The sequence below is a fragment of the Neovison vison genome, chromosome 1, assembly GCF_020171115.1.
Source record: "Neovison vison isolate M4711 chromosome 1, ASM_NN_V1, whole genome shotgun sequence".
Lineage (NCBI taxonomy): Eukaryota > Metazoa > Chordata > Mammalia > Carnivora > Mustelidae > Neogale > Neogale vison.
In genome coordinates this window covers 221,221,744-221,237,312 of record NC_058091.1, presented here as the reverse complement: position 1 = coordinate 221,237,312, position 15,569 = coordinate 221,221,744, and the positions used below count along the sequence as shown (strand labels likewise).

At 39.4% G+C, this 15,569-nt stretch overlaps 1 protein-coding gene across 8 annotated transcripts in view; it reads left to right on the top strand.

Moving 5' to 3' along the window:
- The window catches only part of MAST4 (microtubule associated serine/threonine kinase family member 4), a 553,319-nt gene that overhangs the window by 476,557 nt on the left and 61,193 nt on the right, over nucleotides 1-15,569 (top strand). For all 8 annotated transcript variants that reach the window (XM_044267825.1, XM_044267824.1, XM_044267823.1 and 5 more), the window contains 4 exons: nucleotides 2,851-2,929; nucleotides 9,356-9,513; nucleotides 11,796-11,871; nucleotides 13,793-14,002. In XM_044267825.1, the coding sequence (XP_044123760.1) occupies nucleotides 2,851-2,929; nucleotides 9,356-9,513; nucleotides 11,796-11,871; nucleotides 13,793-14,002 (523 nt within the window). The remainder of the gene's footprint in view (nucleotides 1-2,850; nucleotides 2,930-9,355; nucleotides 9,514-11,795; nucleotides 11,872-13,792; nucleotides 14,003-15,569) is intronic.

The window sequence follows — 15,569 nt, the reverse complement described above, 5'->3', positions numbered from 1 at the left end:
CAATAACATTGCTCTGCCATTCCCAAAAGTTGATGGAGTTGACCCATTACATACTGCTTTTACTTACATTGGAAACACAGAGCCCTGACTGCATGCCATGGTTGTTTCCTAGTGCCTCATTGTTCCTTACCAGGGTAAATCTCAGAATATATTTCCACAAGCAAATTACTAGAACAGACTTAGCTGCTGGGTTCAGGTCATTGGACACCGGTTGAGCACCTGGCATAGTTCACCTTGGTCCAGTATCAATCAGAATATAAAAGACGTGATGCCAGGTGACTGTTACAACTAAACAAATCAATCTTCTTGCTCTTTCTACAGTTATAAGAGTCAGGTTGATACTGGGACTTTCCACTTTTTCTTTGTTATATACAGTATTAATGTGATTTTTTTTTTCAGTAGTGTTGAAATGATGTTTTTTGCAAAGTCTTTTGTATTCTATGTTCCCATCAGATGTTTTTCTCTTCGTTCCTTCTCACTTAGTTTAACACTGAGAGATTCCCACCCCACCCCACCCCCCAAAAAAATCACTTCAGAAAAGCCTTATTGCTTTGGCTGCAATGTAGGCTGTCTTCCAGTAATATTTTATTGGTAGCTTCTGCAAAGAAAAGACAACATTGTTAGCAAGATCTAAATTGCACTTGTGTGATAGCTTTCTTGAAAAAAAGGGCATGCTCTCTCTTAAGTACAGTATATAGCATGTATAATAACTTCTGATATGCGGTCGTTATGGTAATGAAAATGCAATGGTCCTTTGTGCTCCATTTGAGTAAATAGACACCAAGAACTTGGGGAACTTCATGAGACATAAATTATTTCTGGTCCATGGCTGCACTTTCTTGTTTAAACATCTTTTAGTTGGGTGTTTTCCAGAGTAAGCAAATGTAATTTATGTTTCAAAACTAATAAGAATGTGTCTTTCCTTGGAATTGTTCATTCATGTGAAATATATTCATTGATACCTGAGGGAAAGGAGAGTTAATGAATCACAAAACAAAGTCACAATGGGGGAAATCGTGCCTGCATTCTTTCCAGAGACTAGTTTCTGATAATTGCTATTAAATGGACTGAATAATCCTTTTAAAAATCATATCCTCCACCTTTTTTTTTTTTTACTTCTAAAAATTGGAGGTGTTTAAAATGTGAAGTACAGCATGGATTTTTAAGTCTTCAATAAGTAGCCAAATAAAATAAAACTAACCTGTGTCCAGTTAATTGATGTCTTTAGAAACATGTTCTTATAATTATTTTATCCATAAACCTTTAACATTTTTTAACATTTTTAATTGTTTAAAAATATTTTTAAAGAACATATGACTTAATTGTTCCCGTTCCTTATATCTGGCATATTTACAAATATTTTGTTTTGCTTCTTTTTTAAAAAACAAACTTGATCCAATTGTACTCCAATCATGGTCACAGAAATGACAGGTAAATTTTACTCAAATTTTAACATTGTAGTATTTCTGTGATTTGTCCACTTGAATTTCTCCATTTTGTCTTTGTGGACCATTTGCATTTATTGGAGGCAACATCCAAGGTAGTCTGTGATTATATTTTCCCTTGATGTAATTTAGTCTCAAATATCAGTTTTTTTTACATAAACATCTGATTGTGACATTTCTCAAATTCAAGTCTAATGCTGTTGAATCCCCTGACCTCAACTTCCTGTGAATGTGTCTGTGGTAAATTTGGCCCCCTCTTATCTCTCACATAGTAAATGAGTACAGTCGTAAATTATAAGAAGTCTATATAGGATAGACTACATCTAAAGAATGCAGTATAGGCCTTTATAATGTGTGTTTTTCCTGTTTTTCCCTTGGCAAATGCACATCTATTTGTTTTCACAGGGGTATATGATGTTGAAATCATAGTCTTTCTTAAAACAGGATAAATAATAATGACTCTGTAACACCCGAGAGTTCAGAAGGTTTGCTTTCTGTTCCCTGCAACAGTATCTCTATTATTTCATTCAGTCATCTGAGACCCTTGTAAAGACCCTAACTCATAACCAGAATCTACCCTGGAAGCTACCCTTTGACCATTTGGCGAGAAAATCGCTCTCTTCAAGGACTCCTGACAGTTTTGCCCCTATGACTGGAGCAGACACTTGTACTCTTCTCATTAGGTTCTGTGACTAGTGGAGAATTTTCTTTCTGCCCCTGCTGTCCTGGGCCGGAGTGGGGCTACCTACTCACAACTCTGCAAGGGACTTTTGTTGTAACACTTGAAGCCAGGTCCTGTCAGAACACAGTAAGTCTTAGAGATTCTGACTGTAAGGTCAGTCACTATTTTAGTGTGAAAGTTTTTTTGCTACTTAAGACTTGAAACAGCCCTGAGCCCCACTAATCCCCTCCCTAGGTGTGAGGAGGAAGACAGTTCCCTTGAAAATAAGTGGAGAGTTTTTAGGATGTCATCAAATTCCCCACAGGCTCTTAGACCTTGCTGGAATTCAGGCCCTTCCAGAGACCCGTGACCTCAGTGATCAGCCTCCAGACACAAGTATTTTTTCCTCCTCCCTTTCTGTTTTTATTCATTTGAATCTGCTGAGTCTGACCATTGTAATTATCCCCAGTATTCATTTTGTCAAAGTGTGTTAGTGAGAGATCAATAATATGGATCAACCCATTCACTTTCTACTTGTTTGGCTATATCGATTCAGTTTAAATAAAAGTCAACCTGCTGTATAATGTTTGTTTACTCTGGCCCGTGCTGAACATTTCCACATCTTCACTGACCGTATTTGTATCATTTGTTTGACAAAAAATGCTCGGTTTCCCTGGGGCCCCCCTGGGGGGGGAGGTAACAGTGCTCCAGTGTTGACCAAAGCTAATCTCCCTCTCTCAATAGGACTGATGGACGCCGCTGGTCCTTGGCTTCTCTCCCCTCCTCGGGCTATGGGACAAACACGCCCAGCTCCACAGTCTCTGTAAGTACTGAACTGTTCTCCTCTTCCTCACAATCACACGGCTCTCTGGCACAGCACGTGTTTTCTCTGGGTGTTTCCTGGTAGGAAGGAGGAGATAAATTTGGCATGTCTGTTACTCTGAATAGGTTCCTCATCACATGAGGGGCTGACAGATGTAAAAAGGACATACTCTTTGCTGCAAGCTTTTAAACTATGGTGCATAAATTGAGTTAAGTCCCAGGATCACAAGTTTGGAGGAGATTGGGAGCTTTTGTTTTAATACCATTTGGTGTAGTTGGGGGGGGGGTGGTTGGAGGGGGGAATGCAATCTGGTTTTATTGCTTTGGTTCCACACCAGTGATATCAGTACTGAAAACGCCATTAAACTTTGATGGCCCGGGTCTTTTTTTTCCTCTTGTGTGGCTTAGATGCAGGGATTTTTTTGTTTGTTTGTTTTTGCTGTTTTGTTTCTTTGTTTTTTTCCTTCAAATTAAAAAAAATATGGCAAGCTTTAAATCTGTACCTCCTTGGTAAGACATTTTTTTAAGGAGAGATTAAAAGAATTTCGTAGTAAGTTAAGACAAAGAGACAAAATGAAACCGTGGAAATAGGATAAAGAAAGAAGGATGCTTTTGCCCCAAACTGTAACATTTCAACATGAACTCTAGCAACGAATGGAAACAATTCAGTAAGTTTAGATTGATGCTTTCTCAGTTTAAATTAGTGGTGTTGTGGGGTATCTGTCTCTGCAGCGCTTTGGAAGCTGGAGGTCATTTAGAAACCCCAGGTCTGTTGTAGGCGTTCAATACATACCTAATGGAATGGCCCGAATGCCCTTGGACAAGCCAGAAATGTGGACCTGATGATTTTAGATTTCCTTCTGGTCCATTTCCATCTTCATTTTGTGAAAGTCTGTGGTTTATTGTGTAGGGTTATTCATCCATTGTTTCACTGGGCCGGTGCTGCTGGTTTTTCACAGGCCCCAGCTCTGTGCTAAGCAAGTACATTCAGCACGTAACTTATATTGAAAAGACATTACAATTGGGGCGCCTGGACGGCCCTCTAGGTTAAGCGTCCAACTCTTGATTTCGGCTCAGGTCAAGATCTCATGATCTCAGAGCTGTGGGACCGAGCCCCGAAGCAGGCTTCTCACTCAGCAGGGGGTCTGCTGGAGATTCTCTTTCTCCTCCCACCCACTGCACCCCCCTCCCCACTACCTTGCTCCCTCTCTCTCTCAAATAAATGCTTTTTTTAAAAAAAGAAAGGACACTATCATTGTTTATAAACTAACTGGTATCTTTGCTGCCTTACGTTATGTTTCCAGAATTCCAGATGCAATATAATGTGAATTTTCTGGAGCACTTTAATATTGCCTTGTTAAAATTCATTGGCTTATTTTTTACCATCTCTCTGGTATTTTATTGAGGAGAGGTAATTTATTTTCTTATCTTCTATTCCATTTAGTATGGTATGTAAATTTATTGTCCAGTTCGATAATTTTGGTGAAGCGCCCTGACAGCCTTGAGTCATTTCAGTGACGCAGAAACCTCGCACCTGGAGAGGATGCTTCAGACTCATGGATGGTTTCAGTGGATAAAACTGTCACTAAAAACAGTGAAGCCAGCCTGAGGCTGCTGTGTCCAGAGTCATTACTGGTCATTTGTTGATTTTAGATGTTGAAAATGTGGGTAACTCCAGTGTGAAAATAGATGCTAAAACTGAATGAAAAGAAAAGCAAGGGTAACTTTCTGAAATTTGAGTATAGTTCTTCTATAGACTTTCAGAGAGGTCTCTTGTCTCCAGATTCTGTTCTTTTTAGCTCTATGACCTAGCTTCGCCCTTCAGTCAAATTTTAGTGTCGTATATACACAGTAATTTGACTGTTGCGAGAAAAATAGGGGACAGTACAAGATCTTTCCATCTGTAACTATTAAATCATATACCACTTAAAAAAGCCAGTCTCTCATATGGTACAATCGGACCTCATTTGGTACAAATAATTTTAAAAGCCAGTATAGAAATATTTATTATGTGCTAGACATTAGCCTGACTACTTTCAGTGGGACATAGTAGTCTTGTTTAATCCCAGCAACACACTGTGTTGTGCAATTGCTACCGTTCTCTTTCTTTTATTTATCAAAAATGTAAGACGCAGGGAACGACACACTGAGGGGCTTTGACCAACCCCTTCCTTTCTCGAAGATACAGTCAGGTCTAGACTCCAGGCTCTTGGCTTTTTTTAAGGAATTTACATGGTATTTCTTAAAATAAATATTTTAATTAATAAACATGACCTGGCCATCTGGCACAATGAATTACCACCATCCTTGACTTCCGTATGTGTCTAAGGAAGAAGCCCCGTGAGACCGCATTTAGTCACACACGCATACACATTTGCTGTGTTTCTAACTGACAGCTGCTGACCAGCGTTAAGATAACTTCTAGGTTTTCTCTTAAATGTTTATTAAAGAAGATGGTACATAAAATTGTTGACCTCATGTTCCTATTTTTTCCTTCAAAATAAAATTTTCTTTCAAAAATTTATTTATTTATCTGACAGGAGGAGAGAGAGAAGGAGAGCATAAGCAGGCAGAGTGGCAGGCAGAAGCTGACTCCCCACCGAGCAGGGAGCCAATGCAGGGCCCCATCCCAGGACCCTGGGATCATGACCGGAGCTAAAGGCAGACACTTAACCAACTGAGCCATCCAGGCGCCTCTAAAATTTTAGCTTTCAAATTACTTTGTGCCAAAAGATGCAAAGAACTGTTAAGTGTGTGAAGTGTAGGTGCTCCACATATAAAAAGTTCAGTTATCTGAACTTTTCTCCCTATTGATGGTTGATACATAGAATGAGTGAAAATTTGAAAAGCTACTTTTCATTCCTCTCAGGGTTTGGGGGTTCTTGTCCTTTACATAGTGGGGCAAAACTGCTTAGTAGTTACATTTTCTTCTTTTCTTTCTTTTTTAAAAAGATATATTCTATTTTATTTAAGTTCATCACTATGTCCACTATGGAGCTTGAACTCATGACCCTGAAATCAAGAGTCACATGTTCCACTGACGAAGCCAGCCAGACTCACCTCATTTTCTTCTTTTCTAAATCTTATCTGAGGCACTCTCCGGTTTTCATGTTGTGGTTTAACTGTTAGTCATGAGGCCAATCAAAATGCATTTCAGTTATTTTCTTAAAGTAAACATACAGAACACAAAATTACAAACACTTGGAACATACCACTTAAGTTTGGCAGGTAATTGTGTTGTTTGCTGAATTCCAGCACTACTACTATTGAAATGTAAACATCACATCTTTATCCTTTGGATATATGGCAACTGTACCATTGGCAAGTGTTAAAAATGCTGTATTCTAACATTGAAAAGATTTGGTCATAGGAAGTTAATCAGTCCCTCCAGAAAATATTCGGTTTTGCAACTTCTTTCAACTCCAGATTTTTCCATTAAAATTAATCAGTGGGGAACTTTTCCAAGATAATATTGCGGTCATAATTTTTAATTTCAAAATAAGTAATATAGAACTGCAGCAGGAGGAGGACAGTCCCCCATATTTCTTAACAGTTTAATTATTTTCTGCTGAGGAAATGGAAATAAGGATATAAATACCTATACATATGTGAGGTATGACTATAAAATGATACTACATTTAATAAGAAGTAGGAAATTATGCATTCATATGAGTATTGTCTGTTGCAAAATGGTTATCTGGAGAGATTAAATGATATCATTATTCAGAACAGTTTTGGGAAAGTCTTGTACAGCTTTTTTACGTAACTCTCTACTCTATGAATGTGGGTTTGATTTATGATGCTATCAAAAGTCATGTGCAGACCAGTTGGGTGAGGAGACCTGACACCACACATAGAGAATATGCTAGAAGTGTAAAGTAATCAGACACAGTTTATCGGAAACTCCCAGACCAATTACTGAAGCTCTCCTCCAAGTGGGACTCCCAGGATGCCTTGACCGGTGGAGGTGGTTTGAAGTATGGTGTGCGGTCTTGGGGCAAGCCTGCACCTCTGCTGTCTTGTCCCTCTCACTGGCCTCGAAAGTTCTCCACTGAGTGAGTCCCTGATCTTTGCAAAACCCTCACCTTGGATTTTTCAATTGTCCAATATCATTTCCCTTTTGGGGCCCCATTTTCCTGGCCTACAGTTGTCCCCAATGCCGTGAACCCATCCTTTGTCCCTTGAATAGGTTATCACCCTCCTCCCATTTGTACCTTGGTTGTTCCAACTGAGATGAAGGAGGCTCTCTCCCCAGAGGAGTCCTTGCCTCCTCACTTCTTTACTAGTGTTAAGGTTGGAACATTTAGCACCACTGCACCATTCATTTTGCCTTATTCCCTATCCCTAAACCTGGGGCACATTCCTTATGCGGTTTTGTTCTGTGGCTGTATATATGGTAGCACCACAGAATCTTCCACACTTGCTAACATTTTGTTACATTTGCTAGGGCTGTTTTTAAAATAAATTGTTATTTTGTTTAATAAATGTTAAAGGTACAAGTAAAACGCTGCCCCCACCCCAGTCCCTTTCTGGTCCTTCCTTCCAGAGAGGGAACTTACCCTTCGAAGTCGCTTGCTGTCATTTCCATGTCACTGCAGGCCCCTGATACTTTACCTGAAACTCTAGAGCCCAGTGTGTTTGGGAATTAATTTTCATATTTTAGAAAGGTAATGGGATCCTTGTACTTTCCCTGACAGCCCAGCAGCACTTGGGCCAGCAGCTCACAATCAAATATATCAATATTTCTACAGAAGCCTGAATCAACATTCCCACTAAGTGGATTGAATGCGTATTTTAAATAGCTTTCCATGAGCTCAGTTGATGCTGGGCCATCAGAAGGGATTCCTGTAGTCTTAGGAATAAACTTCAGGGTTTTAGAGTTTTGCAGTCCTGGATACAGGACTGTGGACATTGATTTTCCTCTGAGACCTATGTACAGATTCTTACTTACATTTTTTTATTAGCTAATTTCCTTATCTTCACTTTGATCATTAAGGCTTCTCTTGCTTACGGTGATTTTATTATTCTTTTCCTGATTGCTTGAGTTGACTTAGATTGTGTTTTATTTGTTGTTTTTTTTTCCCCCAGCAAAAAGTGTTTAATGCTGTGCTTATACTCTTCTGAATAGAGACTTGGTTTAACTCATAAGTTTTTCCAGTAGCGTTTTCATTTTTATGGCTTATAAAACAATCTCATTACATTACAAAAATTCCTCTTTGTCTCTGTGTGGACTTATAAGGTGTTTTATAATTTCAAGGTGTGAGGGCATTTTTAAGCTTTAGTCATTAATTTCTAGTGTTACTGCATTGTGATGCTTCAGTGTTTATGAAGTGCATTTATTGTTAAATTAATGACAGCTTTAAAAAAAACTGTTAAAACTGAGATTTCGGATGAGTGTTAACTTTACAAATTTGCTTATTCTAATCATGTTTCTCTTGCTCAAAAATTCTCAGTCTCTTTTGTTAGAATTGCTTATAGAGTTTACCTCCCAGTGAAAACAAAAAGAAAAGTCTGTTTGCTTTATAGGTCTATTTCTCAGATTGATTAAAAGCAGTGTTATTTAGTTACTCATTTTTTCTGTGTTACCTTTCTCTAAGTATGAAGTGACAGTTTTCAGAAAGCAAATCTATACGCAAGAAATTTAAAAAAACACCACTGCAGCTGCTTTAACAAAGGAAAAGAGGGGAGGGGATATATGCTATGGTGAGTGCTGTGAATTGTGGAAGACTGATGAATCACAGACCTGTACTTCTGAAGCAAATAATATATTATATGTTAATAAAAAGAGAAAGAGAGAGAGAGAAAGAGAGGGAGAAGAGGAAGTCTTAGCCAAAGGAATAAAGGAAGAAAAAAAATTCCAAATTTTAAAACAATGGCATTAGTGAGAAAAGTATCTTCATCTCTTCCCCTTTTCACCCAAGGCACATATCAATGTATCGATAGACAGCATGCCTTGTGAAGGAAGATCTCTTTACACTATTTATAATCACACATCATAAAAGTCATTTTATGTTACTCACCGGAAAGCCGCTGTATTTAATTGTGAGCAGTGGTCCAAGCAAGGGTACCATACTCAGTTGAGAACTAATCTGTCATTTCATGCACCCAGATTGTCCAGGTATCACTTTCTTGCCTTGGCTTTGAACAAGTCCTTCCCATTTTCAGAGCCTGGATTTTCTGCAAGAGAGGAAACTATCTTTTGGGAAATGGTCAAATAGACAAATGAGATGAAATATGGAAGGCATTTTGACCTCACAGAGAAAGCAGTAAGGGTATACATTTGGACACTAATTATTATAATTATAATGTGAAAGGGAAACTATAAAATGGTGATGTCACCCAGGTTCACTGCTTTGATTGTGAATTCACTTGAATTTGAATTCACTTTCTCACACGGTCCTCTAACCTCCCCTGTGGTTTGTTGTAGTCCTCCTCTTCCTCCCAGGAGAAGCTGCATCAGTTACCCTACCAACCAACGCCAGATGAATTGCACTTCCTGTCGAAACATTTTTGTACTACCGAAAGCATTGCCACAGAAAACAGATGCAGGAACACGCCTATGCGCCCCCGTTCTCGAAGTCTGAGGTAGGTGGACCTGATTGAAAAGTGTTACTTAATTGGATTATCTGTTTTTAACCATTTCGAGGGAAGTAGTTTGTTCCTCTATTTCATCTATGTGTGAATTGATTTGTGCACTACCCCAGAAATCGTGTGATTTTTCCAATCTCTACATGATATTGGTAATTACCACTGAAAGGCATCTTACTGTTTTTATTTTTTCCTATTTTTTTAAAAGATATTATTTATTTTTTTTGACAGAGACACAGCAAGAGGAGAACATAAGCAGGGGGAGTGGGAGAGGGAGAACCAGGATCCCCACTGAGCAGGGAGCCCAATTCCGGTCTAGATGCCAGGACCCTGAGATCATGACCTGAGCCAAAGGCAGATGCTTAATGACTGAGCCACCCAGGCTGCCCTCTGTTTTTCTTTGCATTTCTTTCAATTTGTAAATTGGGATAGTAGCAATAATCATGACGGACTAAAGAGACCTCCTGTAAAACCTTCTTGCATTGGAAATTTCAAGTCAGTCTAACTGTGGTACAGGAGCACTTAGTGTTCTTATTTTAAGATGAGTAAGCGTGGCTAAAAAGGAAGGACAGCAAAAAAAAAAAAAAAAAAAAAAGATTTTTCCTTTATATTCCACATTATAAAAGTTGATCTATATTTTTCATCTTTCTTCCCTTCATGAGTTTTTACTTTTTCCAAGCTTATGAATTAATTATTAGGAATTTATATCCCTTCAATTTTGACCTTGAGTAGGGCCAAAAATATATAGAGATGGATTGATGTGTTTCACAAGTTTTTGTTTGGAGTTTTGTTGTTTTTGGTTTTGTTTGTTTGTTTGTTTGTTTTTTTAGGATGTAGATTCTAAAACAGATTTGTGTTTGGGATGTTTATTAGGGGATGCTTAGGATTTATCCCATGTGAGGAAGGCCAGCAAGCTGACTTGAGCAGAAAGAACTCCAGGTGCCACACCGCTGACTCCACAGGGAGCTCTGGGTATGGCATGACCATCAGAGTTACCCCTCTCTGCCAAATGGCCCTTACTTTTTATCCTTACCTCAGTTGCTGAGTGTGGTACCCTGGGAAGGACTTTCCTGGGTGAGGTGACTGCAGCTGAGGTCATCTTTGAAGGGACCGATGGCTGATGGCTTCTGTAGTCCCAGCTGCTGGGGCAGCAGGTCCTTCTCTGCAGGATGATCAAGGCAGTTCATCTCCACAGTATGAATCTTGCTGCTGTAGAATTGGTATACTTTCCTGTTGAAGATTTTACTATAAAAATAGTTTGTCAGGTGTTCAGTTGAATATCAAAGTTTATGATAAGGGTTTTCCCCTTTGTACTTTTTTTTTTTTTTTTTTTAAGTAAACTCTCTACTAAACATGAAGCTCAAACTCATGACCCCACGCCCAAGAGTCCCATGCTGTACTGACTGAGCCAGCCAGGTGCCCCTGACTGGGATATTATTTAGGATAATAAACTGATCGTTAATGAACCCACATTGAATGATTTGGCAACATGTTATTTTGAGTTAGGGAATAAAAGTTCAATGTTATGAATTCATTTAGGGACATTGTGTTTTACCACATGAGTGCCCATTTTATGGTTTTATGAAAGGAGTTCCTTGGGTATCTAGTACAGACTGTATTCTCCCAGAAGGGTAAACACCGTCCTCACTGAGGTTGCCCAACTCTGTAACACTAAGAAGAAACATGAAACTGCTATTGAAAGGAAGAAGAGCACACAACAGCTCCATGCCTCTGTTTCATATTGTACGTAATGCTGACTTCAGCACCCCCAGAGAGATCTTTGCGAGGCTAGAAAATGGATTTCAGTGGCGACACCTGTGCCGCGGAAGACCGTCAGACCTCTTCAGTGGCACGTGGCAGAGCGCAGGTGTCGGAAAAAAGTGTGAAATTGCACTGTTCGGTGTGTCCTCGATGTTGCTGTTTGGAACGATCTTCTTTTGTTTTATATTGCAATTCATTAATTGGTTTCCAGAACAATAGAAATGCATTCTACATACAGAATATAATCTCAATTTAAGAACGTTTCTGAACTCCTTTATATTGTAGCTCTCATTATTTCGTGGCATTCTATTTCTAGAGCTTCCTTTTTGAATCCTGTTCAGGATGTCACTGTGGGTATTTGTGTGTGTACTAATGACTGATTTTGTAGTTTATTACCTAATATTCTTTTCTTGCAAAGGTTGTATAGTACTTTGATCGAACCAGTTGTTTATAAATAAAAAGCTTATTTTCGTTTCATGTTGAGGCGAGTTTCAAAGGGTCATTTGCTTTGCTTATAGCCCTGGACGTTCTCCCGCCTGCTGTGACCATGAAATAATTATGATGAACCATGTCTACAAAGAGAGGTTCCCAAAGGTAATGAACTGAATTGAAGATGTCCAGCATCTAAACCAACGGGGCAATATGGGTGTAGCGTCCATAAGGTGGTTTGTTATGGGAAGGCATGGGCCAATCGCGTAGTAATGAGTTAGACCTGTATAGAACAGCACCACAGCTTCTAAGAAAGGTAAAAATTACTGAACAGTTTTTATTTAAATGGCTGAGCACTACCCACACTCTCTGTGTGGTGAACTCCCTTTAAAGTAAATCCCCTGGGTGGGCCTGGTGGGGTGCTGCAGGGAGAGGGAGCCTCTGCACCCACATGCTCCCCTGCCCATTGTCTGGCCCTGCTGTATAGCGTCAAGGGCAATCCTTTTCCTTCCTTAGATGCCTGGAGAGTGGTATGTGATGAATGTCTTTTTTTCTTAAAAAACAAAACAACCCCCAAAAAACCTCATTTTTCTTTTCTGTGACTTCCTATGTCTTCAGCAATTACATGTCTAACCCTATTAATTTAGAAGGGAAGGTGCAGTTGCAATGTTCCCCAATAGAATGGCAAAGGGAATTCACACTGAGCCCGAAAAGACTTGCTGAGGAGTTGCTGACTGACACCCCAGCTGCAGAAAGCTGCCGTTTGACGCTCCCCGACCCCGGCTTGCACGACCTTTCCCCTAGTGCTCCTGCACAGTCAGGAGAGGACAACCTCTCCATTGTGTTCCTGTTCCTCCCCAGCTACTCGTGTAGCCCTAGGCAAGAAAACGAAAGGAAATCTCTGGTTTCATAAATCACATGTAGAGTACTTATTATTTGTAATGAACCCAACATTGATGTCATTGATTAAAGCCGTCTTAGCTATTAATTACCTGTCCCTTGTCACCAGGGAAATAGGTCCTGACTCTTCATAATCTGTGCTGGTTGGGATTTTAGAGAGGAGCAGGAGGCAGAGGGCACCCCTCTCTGCATAGATAGTTAATAATACCAGGGGATACTGATTAGACACTAGGGCATCACAGAAAATGAAATCAAAGTTGCAAAGGAAATTTTTGATAGATGTACCCAAGGAATCTCCTTGGCCTTTTGTACAAGATGTAGCTTTTTGAGAGAAGGGTAAGGATGTTCCTGGTGCATTTAAACCTACTACAAAATGACTCTTGGCCCACCCTGTGGAATTCCAGCAACAGTCCTGAGTTTTGAATAGGTAAAAATTTAACTGGATATCATTGAACATCCATGTGAAAGAAAGAGCCCAAGATTTAAAATGAAAACATAACAATGCACAGTATTATTTGGCTTATTTGAAGAAGCTGACATAGCCCACTTTATATTTGATAGGATAGGAAAAAAATCATTATCCCTTTGGATAGTCAGTTTCCCTTTACCTCACATCTTTCTTCCATGAGATAAGGCTGCTGTTGCTGCTTTAAAAAAAAAAAATTTAAATGAGCATTAGGTGTTATATCCAACTGATAAATCATAGAATTCTACCTCTGAAACTAACATACAATATTTGATAATTGAATTTAAATAATTAAAAAAAAAACCAGACTATTTTTTAGAGCAGTTTTAGGTTCCCAGTGCAGTTGAACTGAAAGTACCAAGAATTGCCATAGACCCCCGACCATGTCTCTGCAACACCCTCCCCATTCCAGCACACCCATCCAAATACCCTCCCCCCGTGAATATCCCCCATCAGAGCAGTCCATTTATTAACAATTGATGAACCTGCCTTGACACATCATAATCACCCCAAGTCCATAGTTAACATTTAAGGTTCACACCAGGAGGTGTATTCTGTGGGTTTTGACAAATACATAATGATATTGTGTATACACAATTAGTTTTGAGAAATCTGTTTCGTAATTTGTGGAGGCCTCTGAAAATGCTACATAAATGTAATGATTGTCCGTGTGTGTGTTTTGTTGTATTTCATCTGTGTGTGCACGTCTTCTCTAACTAGGCTACAGCTCAGATGGAAGAACGTCTGAAGGAAATTATCACCAGCTACTCCCCTGACCACGTTCTTCCTCTAGCAGATGGAGTGCTTAGTTTCACTCACCACCAGATTATTGAACTGGCTCGAGATTGCTTGGATAAATCCCACCAGGGTCTCATCACCTCACGATACTTCCTTGAATTACAGCACAAATTAGATAAATTGCTACAAGAGGTATGAACCACATACCATGTAAAGTTTTCTGATTCGTTTTGCTTTTCCCCTGAAAAAAGAGAAATTTCACGAGTGCATCTGCTTACACGTTTTAACCGTGAGATAGAGTTCATATTCGGAGGGAAGCGAAGAAGAAGAAAAAAACTGATTGCTACTTTCTATAAATTGATTGCCGTCATCATTTATAGTAATAGAAAGTTAATGTAATAACCTTTATAGGAACCTCAGGATCCAACCATCTATGGCTCTGGGATAAGTGGATTGTGAAGGATTTTGAGGCAGTGATTTTTCCTCCTACCCCCAGCCATAAAGTTATAAATTGCCTGAGTGCATGTGTGTTATTTGAGGATGCTATCTAGTCCTAATATCTGAAAAAGCTAAATGGAAAACGGCTGGCTTCTTCCAGGCCTGTGTCCTATTAATTGACCTGCACGTGGTATTGGGCAGTAAATGGTAGCTTATATTTTCATTAGTGTCAGTTCCTCTTCTAACGAAATATCCAATTTCCAAAAGACAGATAAACACAGGGCCTGCCTGAGCCAGCCCCTTGAATGCTTAGCTCCTGATAACAACCAGGACAGGAAGGAATGTGTATGGTAGAATGCAATTAGTGTATATATTGCTCTACTGACTGAAACTGATCAGCAACAACCTATAAGTAAAACCTGTTTAGCCTATATATTCGGATATATTGTATTTCTCTACCTCACAGGGCAGAAGCTATGCCCATGTCAGCATGATTGTACGTGTTTTTCTCTAACCATGAATATGTAAATAATTGTGTGGACCTGAAGGAAAATACTAGCATCCTAGTTTTCTGGAAATTATCTGTCTGCCCCAACTGAGTTTAGTTCTGGTGAGATCTCTCTCTGACCGGCAGCCACTATTTATCGTTTCTTTCCCATCCCAACATCCCGACAGAGTTTTCTGTACTTTGGTCCCATTACTCATATTTCAGCCTATCGTGGTCCGTTAAGGCAGTGTTTCTCACCATATTTTAGGGCTGATAAATATGTTGTTTTTGGGTTTTGGTGTTCATTTCCAATTTGTCTTGCACCTATTCTTCCACATATTAAAATGAAAATAAATTTATAGGAAAATGATCGTGCATTTGGATGTATAAGCAAAGTAAAAATATAAGAGCTGCTAAGTGCTTACTCTCAGTAATTTTACTCACGTCATCACAGACTGATGGCTTAGGGACTGCCTGCAGCATAGGCTATAGTGGCCATGTGGGCAGGGATTTTGTCTGTTTTGTGCATCTAGAATAACGTCTAACTCATAGGAGAACGCTTGTGGAGTGAATGGCTTCTGACCTCCTCTCACTGAACTCATTGAAGTCCATTCTCCTCCTCACTGTCCTATCCACTCACATTCTCTCAGAGCAGCCTGTTTAACTGAATATTATTAGATTTAGCAATACTAAAGTTTTCCCTTTCTCTCTTGCTAACCCCTCCCCCTCCTTTCAAGATATTCTTATTCCTGGTACCTCTAAAATTACTAACTTCTTCCCTGCTTCTTCCAAGGGCTCTTCTAACTTGTGTTTTCTAGAAGTTAGCTTTCCCAT